This window comes from Oryx dammah, unplaced genomic scaffold (genome assembly GCF_014754425.2).
Source record: "Oryx dammah isolate SB20612 unplaced genomic scaffold, SCBI_Odam_1.1 HiC_scaffold_3, whole genome shotgun sequence".
Classification (NCBI taxonomy): Eukaryota; Metazoa; Chordata; class Mammalia; order Artiodactyla; family Bovidae; genus Oryx; species Oryx dammah.
The window spans coordinates 92,134,352-92,158,275 of record NW_024070187.1 but is presented as its reverse complement, the minus strand read 5'-3'; the positions used below and the strand labels follow the sequence as shown (position 1 = coordinate 92,158,275).

Genomic DNA, 23,924 nt, shown 5'->3' with positions numbered 1-23,924 from the left:
TATTATTATATTCATTATGGTGATTGTGATCAGTGATCTTTGATGTTTCTACTGAAGGAAAGAATATGATTTGCGAAAGGCTAAGAAGATGATTAGCATTTTAGCAATAAAATATTTTAAAATTAAGGTACATTTGTTTTTTTTAGACACAATGCAGGCCACTAATAAACTACAGTATGGTGTAAACTTTTATATACACTGGGAAACCAAAAAATTCATCTGCCTTGCTTTATTGTGATACTCACTTTAAAGGGGTGACCTGGAACTGGATGTGCAATATCCCCAAGTGTGCCTAGCAGAGTGCCAGAAGCATGAATGATGATTTCTGCCCCATATTTCTATGTAAAAATGTGCACACGCATGTACTCATACACACACACACACACACACACACACTTTTCTTGAGTGAAAATGTGAATGAGTTCCAATGTTATGTACGTGGATATTAAGGAAATAATAGAAATCTGATCTGAGCCACCAGCTGGTATCCCCAATCTCTTACCATCCTGGAATGTGTCGTTAATTGCGATGACAGCCTGGAAGGGTTTGGTCAGTTCGGCCCCTTGTGGGGAGCTGAGGAAAACCACAAATGTCTCCAGCCCTTCAATCACTGGATACTGAGTGTCATCCAAGATGGTCAAGGTGCAATACTAGGAGAAAAATCAGGATGTTAACTAGACTTATTGTGGTGTTCATTTTACAATATTTACAAATATTGAACCATTATGTTGTATACCTGAATCTGATATAATGTTATATGTCAATTACACCTTGACTCAGCACATACTCCTCCATAAATTTTTTTTCTAATTAAAAAAGAGAGGAAAAATCAAAGCAAATCTTATAGAATACTCACCACCCAACACTTATTTGCCTTTGGGAGATTAGGACAAAAGTAACAACTTGTATTTCTCTGTTGGTCTTAAAGTAAATTTTTAGATCCATAAAATGATGATCTATTTATCACATACCCTAGGTGTTTTTTCTCTAGACATCTGAAATCAATGAAGTGCAGTTTCTACCCTAAATCCGTGATGCTGGATATTATGCTGAAAATGGCATTTGGAGAGTTTGTCAAAGATCTAAGTTTCTTTGTTGGTTTGTGTTTTTGAACTCTCCAATGGTCCTGAAATACAAGCCTTTCGCCTCTTCGACACTCCCCTTTCCTCATCCCAGAGGTGAATGGGAGAGTAACAGCAACTTAGCCCTTCAGAAACACAGACGTCAAAACCATCAAATTAGGGTAAGGCTAGGGAAAGGATTGGAGAAGGAAATGGCAACCCACTCCAGTATTCTTGCCTGGAGAATCCCAGGGACGGGGGAGCCTGGTGGGCTGCCGTCTATGGGGTCACACAGAGTCGGACACAACTGAAGCGACTTAGCAGCAGTAGGGAAAGGATAGACAAAGCTAGTTTTTGTCTCATCCTGCCTAGTTGGAAGCCAAAGGGCACATTAACAAGATGAAAATTACAATATTAACTTCACAATATTATGTTTGGGATCTACAGTTGTGCCATACAGGTAATCCCTTCTAATAATTTGGTGTCTATCACCCATGAGCTTTTCTAAACATCTTAAAGGGAAGATGTCTGAAGAAAGAGAAGACAGTAATATTTCAATATTTTAGAGTCCTCTAGAGACTTTGGAGAGCAGACTAGAGACGACATGAACAACCCATCTGGCCTTTGACCTCTGCATGCACACCTGCTCAGTGACACCTGGTCCGAACTCCACCTTCCTAGAGCTGGGAACGTAGTCAACTCCAGGGGTGGCAGAAGCTGGGTCTGAGGGCCGCGTGGCACACCAGACAGACGTGAAGGTGGAAAGGTCAGTCCCATGGCGGATAACTGGGATCTTCACTGTACCTGAATTGAGAAGCATACGTTTCAGTGGTCAGCCTTGAACCAGAGTGTGAGTGTGGTTTTCAGAACAATGTCTTCCCTCGCCACAGCAGCTCCATCCTGCCACCTTGCCTAGCCCACCTTCAGTGATGCTCTGTGTGCCCTCTGAGGTCCACAGGTGTCACCATCCCTCGTTGTATGGATATTAAGTTCAAGAGCAGACCTGCAGGAGGGCCCCATGGTGGTGGTGCCAGGAAGACAGCCTTTAGGGGAAAGCAGTTTTGTGGCTTCTTCACAGGAGAACAATGGACTTAAGAGGGGAGGGTCCACTAAAGGAAATCAACCCTCAATATTCATTGGAAGGACTGATGCTGAAGCTGAAACTTCAACACTTCGACCACTTGATGCGAAGAGCCAACTCACTAGAAAAGACCCTGATGCTGGGAAAGATTGAAGGCAGAGGAGAAGGGGACGACAGAAGATGAGATGGTTGGATGGCATCACCGACTCAAAGGACACGAGTTTGAGCAAACTCTGGGAGATAGTGAAGGAGAGGGAAGCCTGGCGTGCTGCAGTCCATGGGGTCACAAAGAGTTGAACACGACTGAGCAACTGAACAACAACAACAAAGAGGGGAGGGTCCACTGAAAAACACGTTAAGCCTATTTATGGAGAAGAAACTCAGAGACGAGGGCCTCGAGGATGAGCTAGAAAATAGCCAATTAAGGAAGAACCAGCTAGGGGACTCTATGAGGCCTGGAGCTGAATGTCCCTAATTAAATGTTCCTAACTGGGTGATTTCCCTATTCTATCTGAGTGCTGCACACATCATTACTTAAACTATATGTGCTTATTGCTTATCTCAGGAAGAAGCTCATCTTCTGGCCGCTATGACAACATACTTTGTAGGGCCCTAATGATATGTATGGAAATTTTTAGCTGTTTTCACAATCAAGGTCAGAGAAAAGCTACGTGACAAGTCCATCAATCATACTTTTCGAGCCAATAGCCGTGAGGCGACAAGTAGTCATGGCTGGGCATTTGTTGTATGGGGAAGGGAACACGGTATAATAGAAAGGTCTGGGTTCTAATCCAGTTCTGTCATATTAGCTGGTCTTTGATGATTGATTTCACCTCTCTGGGACTCCATTTGCTCTTCTCTATAAATAAGAAAGAATGCAATGTACATGGCATGGTGGCAGGCATTCAATAACTACTCCAAAATCTCAGTTTTTACTATTGCTAAGAATATCACCTTCAAAGAGGTGCAAGGTCTTGATCAGGGGCTCAGATTAGCAGATGCTCAGCACAACCACTGACTCTCCTGTTAATAGCAGGATGTCTGTCAACAGGATGAGGAAGACTTTGAGATCCACGTGGAGCCCAAAGAGGGAAGAGACCTGGGTGGAAGAAATCTGCCCACTGACTGTCTTGGGCTGTTATAGGAATGAGAGTTCCATTGTTAAAACACTGAAATTTTGAATTTATTTGTTATGGCAGTTGCCGTACACTAAATAATTTACCTCCATCTCCAACAGAGCACATCCCCTTCCTTCACATGCAAATGTTTAGCACTATACCCTCCCTTTGGACCACAGAGGTCAGCCAGTGAGCTCTAAGTCAGGTCTCTCCCTGTCACTAGTCAGCAGAGCAAGATAAGTGAATTCAGTTCCCTAACCTTCACTATCTTTCATTCTTGGTTTTGATGCTGAATATTACCTGCCTCAGACTGACAACGGTGTCACTGAGGAATGGCATTCTCAACATCCTAAGGGCATTCTCAAAACTAAGAGGAAACTATTTAAGGAAGGGATCAGGAGATGAGTGAGGGGAGCCCAGAGATGCTCTCCATTACCTGCATCCTCGCTGATGGTAAAAGCTGTGTTGCCCAAGGACACAGTAGAAGCATCATTGGGACCAGCAATGAGCACCTTGGCAGACGCCACCCTTCCGATGCGGGCATTGTCGGAAGCACCTGTCAGGGCAATCTCAAACTCCTCTTCCTCTTCGTACTCGCTGTCATCAATGATCATGGCATCACAGGTGGACATGGTGACACCAGGCCCAAATATCACTCGACTCTCGGCAGACATCCCTCTAGATTTAAAATCAGAGCCCGATTCTAGAGCATAGAGGCTACTGCCCATAGCTGACTTGGGGACCGTGTAGCAAATCACAGATGCAATGCTGCTTGAATCCCCTGAAACACAAATGGCGAGAATACCAAAATAGTTGAATGAGCATTTCTCAAGTTTTAAAGTCTCTGGTAATTTTGATGGGTATGATTCTTTTTGACATATTCCATCCAAACTCTAACAGGAAATGTCCCTACTTTGCAGTGTCTTAAGCCTGTGGTCTAAGCCACTTGAGGATTTCACATATCCCAGATCCTTCACCAAACAACCTGGGATGGATTTCCTATTCTGTGAATTTCATGCTCTATTAATTCACAAGACTCACTGCCCGCCATCTAAGACCACAGCAGGTGGAGGGAGAAGAGACATATTTGGTACTTTAAGTAGAAAAGTAATTGTGTCCTGAAGACACAATTACTATGAGCATAGCATATACATAGCACACAAGTGCTATGAGCACAGTTCACTGCCTTTCTGAATAACTTCTGCACTTTAGTTCCCAGGGAGAAATAAGCCTGTTTAAAAAAAAAAAAGGAAAACAAAACAAAAAACCCTGCCTCTCTGAACAAATGACTTTACTTATTAGCGCTGCCTCTTACCTGGGTGATAGGCTATTTGGGCTCAGCTGGCTGACCCAGAGCAACCAACAAGACTTACCTGTCCTGAGTCGCATCACCAAGGGTTGGTGTTACCTGTAGTGTTGGCCACACTAACACCATCAGCAGATGCAACAAAATACCTAACATCATCACTTACAGTCTGGTTGTGGCTTTGAATAGGGATCTAATTTCCATGTGTTTAAAAAAATTTGTTTTTAAACATTTTTATTGGACTGTAATTACTTTACAATGTTGTGTTAGTTTCTGCTGTACAGCAAAGTGAACCAAAAATCCATATACATATAGCCCTTCCCTCAATTTCTATGTGTTATTAAAGTCACAATATTTCACAATCATAAATCCATATGATCTTTCTTTTGATTTTCCACCCCAGTGGAATCCCCCTTTATTTCTCACACATGGTTAATTTCTCACCTGAGCTCTACATGTGACACTCACATGGGGAAATCTTTAAATACATTTTCAGTCTCCCAAGAAGTAAGACAGGAAGCCAGTTCTTGCACACTGTAACTGCCTGCCTTGACCAAGGCTACTAAATATTTTTGGACTGGGTGACTGATTAAGAACTCTGAGTTCAGGAGTCACTTGCAAGGCCAAATGTAACTAGCCTTCTGGTCCCACTAAAGAATAAATGGGCATGCAAACAGCTTCAACAGAGAAGCCATCTGTAGAACTCACTGTAGGGAGGATGGTTATTGGGGATTGAAGTGAGTTGATAACCCGTGATGCATCCCCACACGTGAGTTAACATGGTACATGAGCACATGGCATGTGAAAGGGACAGAATAAACGTTAGCTATTATTACAGCTCCTTGACGCCTTGGGCACCAACAGACCTTTTCTTTCAATAGGTGCAAACAGAAAGCCAGCACTCTCGTTGACCCGGTAGGTCTTCTTATCAAACTCTAATGTGGGCTCGTCCTCAGTGTCATTGATAATGACTTTCGCCTGGGTGAACTCCCCTAGTAGGGCGTACGCTGGCATGCTGAGCTCCACGGTGAAACTCTCGATGTTCTCAAACACACTGTCATCGTTGATGACGATGGTGCAGGACTTGGTGTCCTCTCGCTCATCAAACTGCACCTGTCACAAAGGAAACAACAAGGAGATAAGCTGTGCCTCAGATTCCCCTGCTCTGCTTCCCAAGAACATCATAAGAAAAAAGAGGACCCAAGTCCACTGGGCAGGCCACTGAATGAAACAGTTGGTTCTTCCAGCCAATCCCTCCTGCTATATCACTTCTCCCCATTCTACCTCTGCACACCGGGGCTGATTCACTGTATACAGACATGGAAGGAAGAGATGTCTCCTACCATGTGGTAAATGTAGAAAACCATGTAGGTAACTATTTATATCCTGTTTTGTTAAATCAGCTGGGACAGCAAGAGTCATTTTTTTAAGCACCTAAAAAAATTGCTTTCCTATTTATTTGGTTGTGCTGGGTCTTGGTTGCATACAGGGGATCTTTTAGCTGTGGCAAGCAAACTCTTAGTTTTGGCGTGTGGGATCTAGCTCCCTGACCAGAGATGGAACCCAGGCCCTTTACATTGAAAGCATGGAGTCTTAGCCACTGGGCCACCAGGAAAGTCACGGCACAAGTCATCTGATTACTCAGTTCTCCTTTTATTTGTGGCAAGTTTAACTGGAAAGATCTTTGAAGTTGGAGTGTGAAATTCTGGCCTCAAGTCCTGGCTCTGTTACTTCCAAGCTGGGTTAGGCTATAAAACTTTACAAACCTCAGATTCGCCATTGGCTAAATAACAATATGTCTATTTCACATACTTACTGGGAGAACTAAATGAGACAATGTAAAATGAAGGCACTAACTTTATTTTAGAGCATGGAACAAATGCAAGATATTATCATCATCACCATATTACTCATATAATCAAAACTGACATAGAATCTCAGTGCACTGAATTATGGAGTTTGAATTCAGAGAAAGTCACATTATGAACAGGCCGGACTGAATTTTAACTTTACTATTACATCTTTTCCCATTTAGATGTAGTAGAGCCATAATGTGAATTAACTTAGCCTGATATAAATAGAAAAATTAATTTATATGCATATAATTGTGAATTTATAGGGATTTCTTCTGGTTTTACTTTGTCTTTATAAAAAAGATGATGCTTAAAACCTACACATGGAACCAGGGTTATGGATCAGTCTAAAACTGAGTGGACAGGTAGTGGGCCTGGACTGCATTTTGTGAAATAGCTAAAATGTGTGAAAATTAGTCTTAAACATCTGGGGTCACACTAATCTGAAAAACACATGCTTTTTATCAATAAAAATGTACTATTCCACATCTAATCAATGTATCAAATTAAGTTTTACTAAGATCCACATTTTAAAATGCTCCCAGCTAAATGAAATGCTCAAAGGTCTGTATTTAGGTCTAGAACACACTGTCTGTTGTCATTCTCTGAAAAACACAAGTATGTGCTCTTTATTATTATTTTGCTAAAAGATTCCTTAGCTTATCTGATCTACTGCAATTTCTCATTTAAATTTGACATAGATTAGAAGTTTGGGATTAAAATATACACACTACTATATATAAGATATCAGGGCTTCCCTGATAGCTCTGCTGGTAAAGAATCTGCCTGCAATGCGGAGACCTCAGTTCAATTCCTGGGTTGGAAAGATCCACTGGAGGAGGGATAGGATATCCGCTTCAGTATTTGCCTGCAATACAGGAGACCTGGGTTCAACCCAGGGGTTGGGAAGATCCCTTGGAGAAGGGAATAGCTACCTACTCCAGTATGCTTGCCTGGAGAATTCCACAGACTGTATAGTACATGGGGTCACAAAGAGTCAGACACGACTGTGTGACTTTAACATATATAAGATAACAAGGACCTACTTTATAGCATAGGGAACTATACTCAATACTTTGTAATAACCTATAATGGAAAAGAACTGAAAAAGAATATATATATGAATCACTTTGCTGTACACTTGAAACTAACACACATTTTAGATAACTACTTTTCAGTAAAAATGAAAAAAAAAATTGACGTAAGAGGCATTAGCTTAGTCCAACTGAAATGTTTCAGAAAGAGAGCCCACTTCTCTTTACAGGGATTCATGCTGCCATAAGAATAATGAAACTACTTTAAAAAAACACTTAATAAATACCTAATAAGTGCTAGGTATTGTAAAATACTTAAATCTGACATGTAGAGGGCGTCCTGCCACAAAGGAGTTTATTATTTATGTCCTCTTTTTTGCTTTCACTTTTTCTTTTTTCTCCTTCATTCACACCCTGGCACTAATTCCCACTGCTACCACTGTCACATAGAGATGTGCAAATGTATGTGTGTGTGTGCACGCATGCATACATATGTGTGTATCTACACTCCTACAAATTCAAACAGCTGTCAACTGATTTTCTCTAAGGCAGCTCACACTCAACATGTCCAAAGCAGAATCAAGATCAACCCCTAGCCAGACCTGCTCCTCTTTGGTATCCCCTCCCAGCAAAGGCATCACCATCCATCTCTCCCTTCTGTCCACTCTGTAACCCACTGCTGAATCCTATCAATTCTTACTGGTCTGCTGAATCCACCCACTTGTTTCCACCTTCACTTCATTTGTTTTATTGGAGTATAGTTGATTTACAATGTGCTGGTTTCAGGTATATGGCAAAGTGATTCAGTGATACGTATATATGTCTTCTTTTCAGATTCTTTTCCTTTATAAGTTGTCACAGAATACTAAGTATAGTCCCCTGTGTTATACAACAGGTCTTTGTTGGTTATCAATTTTATATGTAGTGTGTATTTGTTAATTGAAAACTCCACCTTCACTTTATAAATGAAGCTCATCTCTCATGCAGCTGATTCCAAGAGCTCCCCAACTAGCCTCCCTACCCTTCAGGTAATGAGAAGTAGGGAGGAAAGGTTAGGATATCAAAGGCTGAGTGTACAGCATGGTGCCTGGGAGACTTTTCTTGGTCATGAAGCAAAATGTGAAGATTGAGAAGCCAGACAGCAGTTAAAACTGTAGCAGGGACTAGACAGACTGTGAAGGAGAGAGCACTGTGGGAAGACAACGTAGCGCAGTGACCCGAGGAAGGGTGCAATGGGCAGGGAGCTGGGGTCAACAAGGGGGAAACTAGCACAGTTGACGATAGCCACCTCCCAGCCTGGCTGCAGCCCACCAGCAGTTCGGGAGTCAGAGGCCCCCAAGCCCACCTACCTGGCCAGCATACTCCACATAGTCCTGCTGTCCCGGCTGGGAGCCCACCCGGGAGCTGGAGGTGGCCGTGCCTTGCTCCGTGCGACACAGGACAATTGCGTACTGGTTCAGGTTCCCCATCCTCTGCACTGTGACACTCACTGACCCTGCTTTCTCACTGACGTTGTAGCTGGAAGCACACAAAAAGGCCATCTCTGAAATTCTGAAAGGGCTGTGAAGAATCCATGTGCTTAATGCCTATCTCTGAGGGTTGGTTATTGGGGTCAGACAGTTCTGAGAGGAGGTGGTTTGGTTCCTATAAGAAGTTAGCTGTAAACTGAGGGAATATATTCACTTGTGACAGTCACAGAAGCAGGTGACCAAAGAAGGAGTGGGTGCAGAAGGATGTCTGCCCCAGTTTTAGAAGGAGTTGGAGGACAGTCAGCACATAAGAGCTATGCCCTCCATATTTCAGACCACAAAGAAATAACAATGTCGTCCAAGTGGGGTAGAGTAATTAGCATAGGTCAGTGAGTTCCTTTGGAGGAAAGCTGCTTGGAAGCCAATTAATAACTTGGACCAGGCCTCTAGGGTGTTTAAAAGAGCCAGAGTGGTGCCAGAGGTAAGAAAACGAGAACTGGGCCAAAGTAACAAAGGTGTTGAGGCAAATGGGGCTTTATGACAATGGGGGAGGGCCAAGGTGCGATAGACTGGAAGTGTGCTCCTCCACATTTGTATGTTGAAACCTTAATCCCCTCTGTGACAGTAATAGGGGTGGGGCCCTTGCAAAGGTGATTAGGTCACAAGAGTGAAGCCCTCGTGAATGCAATTAGTGCTATCATAGAAGAGAGCTCTATCTGCCTTCTGCCACGAGAAGTTACAGCAAGAACTCAATTCTCCATGGACATGAAGCAAGACCGCATCAGACACTGAATTGCCAGCACCTCAGTCTTGGACCTCCCAGCCTCTAGAGCTGTTGTTTACAAGTCACCAAGGTTATGGTATTCTGTTATAGCCCGTGGAATCACTAAGACACAGAATTAACATAGCTTGTTGCTAGGAATTTCTGTTGAATTGCAAAGCAGGAGGCAAAGTATACAGGTGACATTTATTCACAACAAGCTATCCAGGTTGAGAAAAGCTAAACTTGAGCTGGGCTTTGTTTTTCATCACTGAAGATGGCCATTAACTTTGACTTGTGGCTTATTGCCATGAGGCTTGCCGGCAAAGTTGAGAGGTTTATCTTCATTGCCAGTTTGGGGACTCTCTGTATTAGTTAGTCCATCAAACATTAGAGGGTTGTCCAGAAAACATCATCAGTTTTATTCAACTTATTCAGTTCTGAAGGAGTTACAAGTAAGAGGTAAATAGCAGCAGTGTATGTATATAAAGGAGAATGAAATGGCAACCACTCCAGTATTCTCGCCTGGGAAATCCCATGGACAGAGGAGACTGGTGAGCTACAGTCTGTGGGGAGTCACAAAAGAGTTGGACATGACTTATCGACTAGACAATAACTACATATACATATAACACACATATATGTTAATTCATATTTTCCCCTCATTCTCCAAGTGTGTGTGACAATAGGATAGCCTCCATCCGGGGCACATGAAACCAAGTTCACATGCCTTCTTCTTTTCTTCCCAAGATCCAATTTTCATTTGAATTATAATGAGATTGGTTTCTTAGTAGGTCTGTAAAATGTAGATTTAAATCTCCCACAAAAATTACAGTCCTAGTTATAATCTAATCTATAAAAATCAGCTCTGTGTTTTACCACTCACTGATACTCTGCCTCTGGACTCCCCAACAAGACTACAAAAGCATCTTGAAGAGCTGTCTGTGTTAAACTATGAATTTTTAACTAAAGATACATGAGTGAGGGGGAGAATATAAGCTTAAGAACAGGGAGAATGGAGTCAGAAGGCAAATACTGTTTTTGCAGGCCAGTGATTATTTTTTTCAATGTATTTTTTTCCCCATCAGTTCTTCTGGATTATCTTCTACACTTGAAGACAGAAGGAAAAATACTTTCAGGAGAAGCAGTAAAGCATGATGGTTAAGATCACTGGACTTTATTGCTTATTAGCTATATGACTTCAGATAAGTTAATGTTGTTTAGTCACTAAGTTTTGTCTGACTCTCGTGACCCCATGGACTGTAACCTACCAGGCTCCTCTGTCCATGGGATTCTCAGGCAAGAATATTGGAGTGGTTGCCATTTCCTTCTCCAGGGAATGTTCCTGACCCAGGAATCAAACACGCATCTCTTGCATTGACAGGTATCTCCTGCATTGACAGGTGCGTTCCTTACCACTGAGCCACCTGGGAAGCCCTCATATAAGTTACTTAACCTATTTCTGTCTCTGTTGCTTCGTTTTTGTGGAGGCAATAAGGTTATTCATCTCATAACTGCAAGCATTAAACAAGATGACGTATATCAATTACCCACTACAGTGCCTGGTATATATGGTATTCAAGAAATATTTGGTGCAATTATTATTTTTATTCTTATTATCATCCCACCATCATGACCGGATGATTATAGCTGACCTCCAAGCTGCTTCATCTGGGCTTCCTCTGCTTTCCTGTTTCATTTCTCAAGAATGAACACCTACAGCACTTGTACCTGGTATATTTAAAACTGATGAGGGACCACTGGATATGGAAGATGTTGTCGTTGACGACATTGGGTTTACTGTCTTTCACCAGAAACTGAAAACTATCCATCATCTCATGGATCTTCTCTTCATGCAACACGTAACGAATCAACCCCAAGTTCACATCCTCTGTGGGAAAAAAAGATACTGAATTAACCAAGGGATGTAAAGACAGCCTCATAGATTTCTCCCGACACATCCAGTTTATTCTTCTAGTGTATTACAGACAAAACTTATTTTTCCAGGAACAAAAAAAGATTGTAGTCTTAAAAATAAATGTTTCTACCAGATCTTAAAATACGATCCTGTAATTCTGTTTGTGTACAGGAAGTACCCTTATGCTGTTGTACAATGACAATCCCAGGGTCTTGGCAGTTTAATAAATGTCTATGGAAAGTTAAAAGCAAATCTTTGAGCCAACAGAGGAAAGTCTCTGACCCTGTCTGCCATGCATATATGCTTATATCTGTCCCTACTTCCTTCATAATGAAGGTTCTTTGGAAGGTATGTGTTACTGAGAAAAGCTGGGGTTGGATTAAAACAGCCCCCATCACAAGACACAGATAACATGGGGCTAGGAAAGAAAACGGATTGAGGACAGGGATTAAAAGGGAATACGGCACATAAATTGTAAGACACAGTTTGTCTGCCCAATCAGGTCCATCCCCTACAGCAGTCTAGAAGACTCTGAAAAGTTTCCAATAAACTAAAATACAAATTGGTTTGCTTGATGTGATTCCAAACAGGAAACTATTCTATTGAGCAATCTACCCATGTTGATTTTTCTTTCTTTGCTGAAGACATAAAAAATCCATAATCCTTTAGAGAAAAAAATAAACCACACAGGATCACAGATGTTTCATAAAGTCTGGTGGCTATTTTTGTTTTGAAAGCAAACCCAGAAGTATCACATGATCTTTTCCAAACAACTTGGTCAAAACTGAAAGCAATTTGGGAACTGAGGAAGCCAGGTAAAGATAAAAATTTTCTTTTTGGGGGCCATAATTTGGAGTAACGGGAAAAAATATCAGCAGAAGTAAAATTTCACTGTTGCATGGTTAGATGCCAAAGGATCTATTTGTCTGTAAATAAGTCCTGCGCGGAAGTAGCTGGCAGTGGTTGTGAGAAAGATGAGGGAGGCAGCGGAACTGGGGTTAGAACAGACCCTTCCCCCTTCTCATATTAGTTGCTTAGTCGTATCCAACTCTTTGAGACCCCATGGGCTGTAGCCTGCCAGGCTCCTTCGTCCATTGGATTCTTCAGGCAAGAATACTGGAGTGTGTTGCCCTTCCCTTTTCTAGAAGGATCTTCCCAATCCAGGGATCAAACCAGGTCTCCTGAATTGCATGCAAATTCTTTACAACCTAAGCCACCAGGGAAGCCCAGCTCCAGCGCTCACCCTGTGTGAAGGTAGCCGCTGCCCTGCCAGGCTGCAGATTGTTCTCCACATGGCCATGCTTGGGGCCCATGGTGATCTCATAGACAAGGTGCAGGTCCTCCGTGTCCGGGTCCATGGTCAGCAGTTCCTTCTTGGTGATCAAGTTGGTTGCCTGGAATAGAAACCCATTAAATTTAATTCCTGAGATGGGAATAAAGCAGGAACAAGACCCTCTTACTCAGATTTAATTCAGTTCAACCATGATTTACTAAGTGCATTTACTGCCTGGAGAACTTTGTCAGGATCGAAGAGGTTATGAGGATAGAAACCATCCCAGCCTCTGCCCTTGATGTTCATTCCTTCTTGGGGAAGAAAGGCTTATGAGCAAGGTAACTGTGGTGAGTGCTATAGTGGGAGACGCAGAAAAGACTGCACCACAGTTTTAGGGAGCCAGGACAATTCATTCCATCTGGATTAGGGATGGGGGTGGCTTGAGTTTTGCCTTGAAAGAAGGTTGGAACTTTGAAAGAAGGATACAATCCAGGGAAGATGGCCAATTTATACCATATGAGAGTTGATTACAGTGCTTGAAATTAAGACAGACAAATATATAATATCCCAATACTGCTCAAATATACTGGCTAAATTTTAATTCACTCATTTATTCATTCAATAAATATTTAATGAGACCAAAGGTTTAGAGAAAAAAAGGATGGTCAACACTATTGAATGTTACTAGGCCTAGTAAAATAAGGGCATGTAAGTGATCTTTGATTTGGTGAAACTGAGGCCATTGATGACTTTGATAAGAGTCACTGAGTAGGGTAAGAGTTGGAGGTGGAAGACCAATCAGAGAAGAAGAGAATAGGATGGTTCTGAGTATTGAGAAAAATATCAAATAGGGCATAAGAGGAATCTGTACTAATTTTGTCTCATATATTTTAAAATTCCCAGTGAGTTCAGTGGAAAGCTGTAACACCACTGCTACATATACAACCAACTCATGAGCGACATGGAAATGGAAAAATTCACATTCTAGAGGCAATACCACAAACAAAAGTATGAAACCAGTTCCCAAACTGAGCTGAAGAACTGTGTGTGTTTAGGTGGAAATGAGAATTTAATGCTTGACATAGTACCAGGTGAGACTTATGGCATATATTAAAATGACCCAATTGGGACTTAGGAAAAGGAGAAAAAAATTTAAATTTCTAGAAATCCTCTGATGATACTCATCTATCAAAAAACTTACTTCCTTTCCATCTATGGCATGTACAAGAAGTTTTCCCAAATCCATCCTCCCCTTTTTCTAGTCAACAAACTTTTAGCTGAGCACCAAACTGCCCAGCTGGACACTCCATGCAACAGATAGGGCCACAGGATCAATTTCTTCTTAAAACAAAATGAGTGTAAGTGATGTGTTTAATTTCTGTATCACTTGCTTGAAATTAAGTTCCTTGCCCCCTACTTTTCTATATTCCTCTTCCCATGGTATGCAGTACTGATGAACAGCTGGAGTTTTGGCCCTGCTTTCTGATAACAACACTCCAGTGATAGCAGAAGAGTAACACAGAAGGAATATGCATCTCTGAATGGTCATGTGGACCCCTAACCTCCCCACTTCCATGCTTTACGTGAGAAAAAAATATTCTATCCTGTTTGAGCTACTATATTTGCGGGTCGTTCTGTAAGAACATCTTATAGATGTATTAAACTATGTATTAAACTATTAAACTATGTATTAAACTATAATACAATTCTAACCAGACTCATGGAGCTCTGCAATCTTAAGAACTCAGCTTACTTAGGGAAGGATAGACATAAGTTAAATAGTTCTGTTCATACTGTCACAAATAGGATAGAGCCCAAGTTGGTTAGTGAGACAGTAGCAGATAGAAAGGCCTTACCTTGCCATCCATGTACTCTAGCCATTGGAGTCCGAGGTTGGTAACAATCTTAGGGGTGCCATCATCCACTGGGAGGATGTCTACCCAGAACTGCTGAGGTGCTGCTGTTATGATCTGGGATGAAAGCCAAAAAAGAAAACTCATCATTCACACATCCCTGAAGTATGTCAGGTCTAGGACTTACAGAAGCTGGAACCCCTGAAATCTGTTGACACTTCAAAACAGGCAACTGAGCAAGTTTCCATTGCTTATCACCACTCGGCTCCTGAGGCTTCGGGGACAATGCTGACTGACAAAGTGGAAATGATACAAGAAGAAAAGCAAGACACAAGTGGCACTCTTGCTGGAATTCCAGCTACTATGGAAGCTGGTTTTCCCAAACCTAAGCTTTCTTTAGTTGAGTTCAATATTATCCCCGAGGTGAAATAATAAACAAAATATCTTCCTTTCAATAACTCTCATTAAAACTTCCATCATTAAAATGTGAATGTCAGGGACTTCCCCGGTGGTCCAGTGGTTAAGACCCTGCAATCCCAGACCCCAGTTTGATCCCTGGTTGGGGAATTAAGATCCTGCATGAGGCACAGCATTGCCAGGAAAAAAAAAATTAGTTAATGTTAAGGTCTTCAGGTAGGATTCTGCTAAATGTGAAAAGACGTTTTATGGGAAAAGATTTCTTTTTTTCTTTTTTTTTTTTTTTGAGAAAGAACTCTTCACATGGGGAAAGGGGGCAGAAGAAATCAAGAATAAGAGCATTTGTGAGGACTTCCCTGGTGGTCCAGTGGTTAGGAATCCACCTGCCAATGCAGGGGACATGGGTTCGATCCCTGGTCTGGGAAGATCCCACATGGTGTGGAGGAACTAAGCCCATGGGCCACAACTACTGAAGCCCACAGCCCTAGAGACCATACCAAGAGAAGCTACCACAATGAGAAGCCTGTGCGTCACAACTAGAGAGCAGGTCCCACTCATTGCAACCAGAGAAAGCCTGCTCACAGCAACGAAGACCCAGCACCACCACTCCCCCTCCCCCCCAAAAAAGGTATGTGTGAGAATAGTGCAAAGACATTTCAGTTTATGACTTTATCACCACACAGATACCCACATGCATATTCACAACACACGTGGGGAGTGCGGTCCAGTACCTCCCCATTTTGGAACTGATACAACAAGATGGCAGACAGGGCAGCAAGACACTGGTGTTTCAGTCTCCTCCAACCCTCCCACATAATTTCCATTTTCAAAATGCCACGGTCCCCCTGGAGACCAGCTGTGACCTTTTATGTTTATCAGAGAGGTGGCCCTCTTGTTGATTCATCCTGAGATCTTTTTTTTTTTTTTTTTCTCTTCTGAAAGTCAAACGCACTGGGGAAGCAGCCACAGTATGGGAGAGGGAAAATGAACGTGATGACCTGCCAGGTGGAGATGCAGTGGACACTGAAACGGCAGGGAAATCCCAAGAGCCGTCCTACTGACACCTTGGCCAACTGAGAATGACCTTCTCACAGGCTGTTGGTTTCTAAAGCACACCAGAGGATCTTTCCTGGCCAGGCAAAGAATCATTCATCATCAAAGTAGGAAAAAAAATTGCAGGCCCGAGAGAAGCTGCTGACCCTTCGCTTATGCTGGAAGTAAACAGTAGGGTGTGATCACGTGCTCACTAAAACTGCTTATGCTGAGTCAGACAGCTGTGTGAGACGTCAGGGGTCCACCTTTCATCAGAGTTGCAGTTATTCCTAGGGGAAGTTTATGGTGCTGCAGGAAACCTGCTAAAAAAGAGTTAGATCTGCAGGGAAGAGAGTGAAAGGGGATGTTTATAGTTTCTTCTGAACACCTAAATGTTACAAGTGAGCAATTCCCTTAAGGGAGAGAAGCTTGACAGCTTCATGACCTCAAAAGAAAAGCATCTTCATTTGTTCCACAAGCTGGTCCTAAAGTGACCACCATGATGATTATAGCCATAATTTATTGGCTATTTCTTGTGTTTCCCGTGTAAGGCACTGGGCTAAGTGCTTTGTGTAATCAGGGGAGTAGATATCCTCATTTTACAGATAAGGAAGCTAAGGCTTAGAAAGGTTAAATGACTTACAAAGACACTCAGGTAGCAAGTGACAGAAGCAGAATTTAAATCAGTGTCTTTTGGATGCAAAAGCCATAGTCTTAGCCACTGTAATTCTTCATGAGACTGAAAACTCTGACTGGCTCAGGAGACGATTTGGAACCCTGTGATCTTATTGAAAACCCAGATGAAAGAAAAAAAGGAAGGAACAAAGGGTGAGTGCAAAGGAAAAGGAAAAATAATAGCAGTAATAATAATGATAACGACCATCTTTTCTGTGAGCACTCAGTCTTTGCCAATAGTGCTAAGCATTTTTTATGGATCTTTTTGATCCTTAGACCAATGGAAGCTGGTGATGATTCTTGTGCCCGAAGATCCTTGTGCCCACTGTACAGAGGAAAAGCTGAGGCTTATGGAAGGTAAGTCATTTGTCCAAGGCCAATTAGGTGACAGAACCAAAACTCAAGCAGTGTTGAGTACATGCGTGCTAATTTGCTTCAGTTGTATCTGACTCTTTGTGATGCTATGAACTGTACCCACCAAGCTCCTCTGTCCGTGGGATTCTCCAGGCAGGAATACTGGAGTGGGTTTACCCTCTGCCTAAAAAATGCCACGTCCAGCCTCCAGATAAGCTCTGGCCTGCTGTGCTCCACCTCCCTCTCTGCCGTCTCTGCCCCTCACCTCTTTGCCCCCTTCCTCAACAATGAAGAAAGGGTTCGTCCCGTCAGCCACGGTGAAGCTGAATCGGTCTCTGAGGGAGTTGCCGCCGTCGTGGCTGTAGCGGACCCGCCTCTGGTAGACGTCCTCCATGGTGAAGGTGGACGTGAGCTGGAAGGGCTGCCCATCGGCGGTTCGCTCGATGGCGCCGTGGCGTGGGGGCTGCACGACCGTGAACGTGACAGACTCGGCCTGTCATGGGGGCAGCAAGAGGAGAAGGGAACTCTGTATCAGGAGCCAGACGTGTGAGTGGTGGTCAACAGGTGGCCAGGGGTCGTTAAACCCGAAGACCTTTATAAAACAAAGACGGTCTTTTCTTTATAGACACCAAAAATCAAGCTAAGGAGAGAAATTATATTGGTTACGACAATCGAACTTATATTCTGCTGCCTTCTGTTTTTAAGATAAGACATCTAAATTTGTCCTTTGGGTGTCATAGGGGAAAACTTGAATTTTCAACCTCTAAGATGGTAAGAACCAGACCTTTTAAAATCACTCTCTTCCTTTTCATGCACTCCCCTCCCCCAGCACACACACTTTTCCAAAACTCATACATAGAATCTATGCATCAGAACAGAAGCACAACTTCCCATTTTTATTTTTTTAATTGGAGTGTAATTGCTTTACAATGTTGTTAGTTTCTGCTGTACAACGAAGTGAATCAGACATCTATGTACACATATCTCCTCCCTCTCAAAACTCCCTCCCAGCACCCCCGTCCCACTCCTCTAGGTCATCTCAGCACCCAGCTGAGCTCCCCCTGTTTTACAGCAGGTTCCCACTAGCTATTTTACACATGTGGTGTATATATGTCAGCGCTACCCTCTCAATTCATCCCACAAATTTCCCATTTCTAATAACTGCTTCTAGGGTGACACGAGAAGGAAAAATACTGATGAAGAAAATCCTGCTCAGGACTCTCCAGTGATTTCCCACCATCTTGGAAGAAAATGCAGAGGCCTGACTTGGGCCAAGAAGGTCCTCTGTGACCTGGTTCCACAGTTCCTCTCTGGCCTCATCCTTTTCCTCTCCTGCTTGTTCACTGGGGTCTAGACCCTTCGCCTGGCTACTCAAGTATTCCAAGCGCACTGAACCACAGGGCTTTTGCCCTCCTGAGGGATTCTCCCAGGAAACTGCACAGTCTGCTCTTTCTCTTCTTATCTCTGCTAAAGTATCAGCCACTCAGAGAAAACTTCCCTGACCTGTGCCTCAAACAGCACACAGATCAATCTCTGTCACCTTCATGTCACTTTATTTTTATTTCTAGCACTTATCATACCTGACATGATAGTCTATGTTTTTTCTTTCTTTATCATCTGTCCCCCTAACCAAAGGTTGCAAACTCCCTAAGGCTAGCACTTTGATCTGCTTTGTTCACAGTGCTGTCTTTAGCATCTAGAACTGACCTTGGTAATAAATACTTGCTGAAAGAATGAATAAATAAATGAATGCATGCTGGCACAGGGAAGGGCATACACAGAACTAATTAATAAGTGAGTGGTACCCTTAATGGGAGCTAAATCATGTCAGAATATTAGATTCTTTAATTGGAAAGCATTAGGAGAGGAAGAGTTTAGTCTCGACATGCCCTGTTCTACTGGATAAAGCCTGGTTCTTTGAGAATGTTCACACTGCAATAATTAGTTGTCATCCAGTGAAGTCTCGATGAAGGAGGAGAAAGTGTAGAGGAGAGAAAATCCTTGTTCATTAATAATAGCAAGTAATAAAAATTGGATAAAATGCCATCGACCTAATTTTCTGTGGATCATAATCAAAATCAGAATGTTAACATGATTGTTATGTGCAATCGTGGGAAAGGATAAATGTATTTAGGGTTTTCGTAAGAGTTTAAAAACAACTTGATTTCAAATGTATTAGTTTTTTTTTTTTTCCAGCAGGCCATGGTATGTTCTGGCTTTTAAGCCTTTGAGGATGCTTGTATTACTTTCACCCTACCCTTCGCCCCACCCTTGGGATGTACTGTCACAAAGCAACAGGCATCTCATTGGACCAGAGGCCAGGGCACTCCTACCTCTGTGTCTGCATCCACTGCTTTAAGCTCAAACTCCGTGATGGTCTTCTTCACACCCTCCTGTACCCGCATCCCAAAGTTCTGCACATGGGGCAGCGCGTCATCCACAGGGCGAAGAGTGATGCGGAAAGTCTGAGTCACCTATAGGGCGGAAAAGTGCATGTGGGCCACCTATCCCCAGCAGCCACCTGAGGAGAAGGCAGACGCTCTCTGAAATCCCTTTCACACCGTTCCTAGCGTGACTGATTGACCAGGACCCAGAGGGGAATTCTTTTTGGCAAGATAGAGTTCTCTTTGCCTGTGTCCTGGGCTGAGAGCAGGGGGAAACGAAGCTCTCTCAACAATGGTGGCTCTGGGCCCTCCAGTTAAAGGAGAGGACGCTGAATTGATACCCACCAAGGAGGGAAGCGAGCTCCTCACCCACCTCGTGGACTCCATCGGAGAGCGTAAAGCTGAAGGCATCTGAATGCTTCTCGGTCTCACTGGAGTGGACATACTGAACGTTTCCTGAAGTGAGGTCAGCTTGCGTAAAGGAACTAATCTGGATGCCTAGCAAAAGACGAGAACCAGAGAAAGGGTGTCAAGAGGCGAGTCCTGGCTGTCAGGTAAGGGAAATGTCACACTGTCACCAGAGAGAGTCCTTTGTCCTTTTCTTACAGCATTGGTGTGCTGCCCTCTAAGACCTTGGGTTAGAGCTGTCTGTGTGTTTTCCCTGCAACAGCATATGTTCTGTGGGAACGTGTACATTATCTAGAGTTCTACCCTGTGCCAAGGCAACAGCTGGTGCTCAATAAATGTTACTCTCTTCTCTCTTGGGGTTTATGTATGCAGGTCAAACTGTGAAAGGTAGAGCCATTGCCTTCTTTGCCAGAGTTTTACATCCCCATCGCCTCGCAGTCCTTTCTGAAAACCTGCCCTACTTTTGAATATTGTGTGATGGCTTAATGTTGAAACACTGGGGTCCAAGGGCTTGGCTACACACAACCTTTTTTCTGAGATTGGTGAGCTATAATCTCATCGGATATTCTTCAAGGTCTCTTTCATTCTCAGTTCTTTGATTCTAGCTTCTTATATACCACTTTGGCCAAGATGGCAGTGATAAAACTTACCACATGACTTTGGAGTTTGAGCAGCCATTCTTTCTCAACTCTCAAATGACCTACCAGTATCTTTTAAAAATGTGATACAGAGAAAACTATTTTTCAGAGTCATTTTAAAGTTAAAAACAAAACCTGAAGTGATTTTTAAATAACGCCAAGGTATCCCACTAATGAATAATATCTCTATCTTTTCAAATGCTCAACAACATTTGGCAAAACAGCCCCAAATTCTTGGTTCTATCTTAGGGCTCCTGGGGTCCATCCCCGGGTGCCAAACAAGTCTGAAACAAAATCATATCCTTTAATTTCTCAGCACAAATTTTATCTTTCTGATTCTGGGTGTTAGAGTGTTCATTTATTTAATCCAGTCCTTTGCTTTGGTCCTGAAATTCATTTGCTGCTTCCTGGAATTTATTATTTATATTTGTCACTGCTAATCCTGGCAAAACCAGTTAGTCTTTACTGTAAAAAACAAAGAGATTCTACTTTGACTATTTTACATTTAACTGTGACATTAATATCATTGCTTTGTCTTAAAAATAAAACACATCAACCAGCATGGTTAACATTTGTATCTCTATCATCTGAAATGTCATTCAGATATAATAGCTCCTGAATACTGAGGCATCAATTTTTTGATGAGGCATTTATATTTCTGTGCTTACTAGATCAGTTCTTGACAGGCAAAAATGTGGCCCCCACCTCATTTTATATGTTTCATCTTGTGGTTCTGGACAGAAATTCATACCATTCTTTAAAAATTTAATAACTTCAGACTGGATACACAGAGAAATTTAAACCTCTTCCCCTGCTGTGAATCCATTCTCACAGCTCATGAGGAAACACCTGTGTGGATTCTCATGATCAACTGGTCACCTAATTCACTATTCCCTTTCTGAAACTCTAAGACTGATTAAAAAAGGTGATAGAAGTACTGAGATTAGTCTTCTTATTTTTTAACATTTTTTATTGAGAGGAAATTGATGTATAATAAATTATACATATTTGAAGTATAAGTTTATATTATCTTTGTCAGGTCCATGAAACCATCACCTCAATCAAAATAGTGAAATGTTTCCATCACCCCAGAAGTTTCTGACATTCTGCAACCCTTCCATCCCTTCTTTCCCTATGTTCCACTCCATCCCAAAGAAGCAAATGAAGTCATTATAGATTAGTTGGCATATTCTCTAAATTTTTTTAACAAACAGAAACATACAGTATATACTCTCTGATGAATGATTTCTTATTTATTTAGCATAATTATTTTGCTAAACATAATTTATCCATACTGTAGCATGTATTTGTAGTTCATTCCTTTTCATTCGCGAGTACTATTCCATTGGATGGTTATATCAGATTGTTTATCCATTTATCTGTTCATGGACATTTAGGTTATTTTTAGTTTGGAACTTCTACAATTAAAGTTTGTATGATCACTTGTGCACAAGTCTTTGAGTGGAAGTTTTCATTCTTCCTAGGTAAATTGCTAAGAGTGGGACAGTAGGAATGCATGTAAGGTGTATGCTTAACTTTTCAGGAATCTGCCAAATTATTTTCCAAAGCAAAGTACTATTTTATATTCCCACTGGCAGTACACGGGTGGTCTTAGTGGAGAGTTTCCAATTCAATCTCGCAAACACTGAGCACTTACCATGTGCAGAACGTTGTTTCAAATTTGCTTATAGAGATTTTTTTTTAAATATGCTAAAATTTAATTAATTTTTGGCTGTGTCTGGTCTTAGTTGTGGCGCAGGGGCCTTTGTTGCAGTTGGCAGGCTTCTCGCTAGTTGCCTAGATGTGGGATCCTAGTTTCCCGACCACGGATCAAACGCATATTTCCTGCATTGCAAGGTGGATTCTTAACCACTAGACCACCATGAAAGTACCCAGATTGTTTTTTTTTAATCTCAACAGCTCTGGCAGGTCAGAGTTGGCATCATTTTTCTAGATTATGATACTAATAAAATAGATAAGAAATGTGACCCGTCTGAGGTAACAGCTAATAAGAGGGCAGCGCTGAGACTGGAACTCCAGGTTGCTCACTTCCAAAGCTTAGGCCTGCTGCAAGTACTTCTTTATCTTATGTTGATTACATATTGAAATGAAATTTTATACATATATATACATAAAAGAGTCGGACACGACTGAGCGACTGAACTGAACTGATACATATATATGTATAAAATATTTTTTATTCTGTTAGGAGTGCTTTTTGTAAAACTTATCTAGCTGTTTTGGGCTAGACAAGGAGCCGCTTGGATTTCACCCTTATCCTTTAATTTTTTGTCAAATAAAAGTGACACATGAGTATTAAAGAAAATGTGAGAAACACAGAAAAGTAAAGAATCACACACCACTCATAGTTGTACCATTGAAATATCACCATTGCAAATTTCTTTTAAAAAATCTGAGTCATAGAGTAATTTTCTGGCTATAAACTCTTTCTTATCTGATATGCTGATTTTGATGGGGGTATTTAGTATTATGATTTAAATGATAGCCACAATTAAGTGCCAGAGGGTAACAAGCTGCATTAGAAGTTAAGCTTCAAGAGGACAAGATTTTTTCTGTTTCTTCACTAATGTTCATCGAGAATACCACCTGGCATAAGGGAGGTTCTCAAAACATATTAGGTGAATGAATTTAGTCCACTGACTACAATTACTATCTAAGAGGTCCTATTAAGCAGAGATTCTCAATCTCTATACACTTAACACATTTTTTTAGCTGTTGCTAATTGGCTATTGGAAGGCTTCAGCCGTTCACTCACCTGGCAAGATGCTGCTTCTAATAACATATTGTCCTTATTGACTGTCACAGCAGGTAGTTACTGTTTGAAATATCTTGAAGGCTTTTAATCCCATCTAAGGTGTTTTCAGTCACCAACTGCTGGCTAACCTATGTATCTGGCAGCATTATGGAGACCCACATTAACCCTGTCAGTTTTCTAACTCCTCTGGAGGGCCAGAATGTTAGAGAAAGTTCAGTCCAGAGCAAGGAAGTGGTGTGAGAATAAAGTATCTTTGAAGAAATTGCCTTCCTAATAGGATGTCAGGAAATGGCCGTGGCTCTCCTTCTTCAATGCAGCTGTGGATGGCTCTGTGCCTATTGTCTGTTCCCACCTCAAGCTCATGCTGGGTAGACTCTCAGCTTCTCTGCTTCCGATTTTCTTCCAAGCCTCCTGTTAATGGAATGAATTGTATCCCTCCAGATTCATACACTGATGTCCTAACCCTCAGTGCCTCACAATGTGACTTAATTTGGAAATAAAATCACTGCAGATG

The 23,924-nt window shown here is 42.0% G+C and overlaps 1 protein-coding gene across 1 annotated transcript in view; it reads right to left on the bottom strand.

The window, feature by feature from the left end:
• The window catches only part of FRAS1 (Fraser extracellular matrix complex subunit 1), a 507,275-nt gene that overhangs the window by 55,088 nt on the left and 428,263 nt on the right, over positions 1-23,924 (bottom strand). Inside the window, exons 48-58 of the mRNA XM_040237169.1 lie at positions 19,962-20,086; positions 19,538-19,678; positions 17,470-17,697; positions 14,730-14,843; positions 12,844-12,994; positions 11,414-11,573; positions 8,803-8,971; positions 5,433-5,679; positions 3,697-4,041; positions 1,705-1,865; positions 503-650 (exon numbers count right to left, since the gene is read on the bottom strand). Of these exons, the coding sequence (XP_040093103.1) occupies positions 503-650; positions 1,705-1,865; positions 3,697-4,041; positions 5,433-5,679; positions 8,803-8,971; positions 11,414-11,573; positions 12,844-12,994; positions 14,730-14,843; positions 17,470-17,697; positions 19,538-19,678; positions 19,962-20,086 (1,989 nt within the window). The remainder of the gene's footprint in view (positions 1-502; positions 651-1,704; positions 1,866-3,696; positions 4,042-5,432; positions 5,680-8,802; positions 8,972-11,413; positions 11,574-12,843; positions 12,995-14,729; positions 14,844-17,469; positions 17,698-19,537; positions 19,679-19,961; positions 20,087-23,924) is intronic.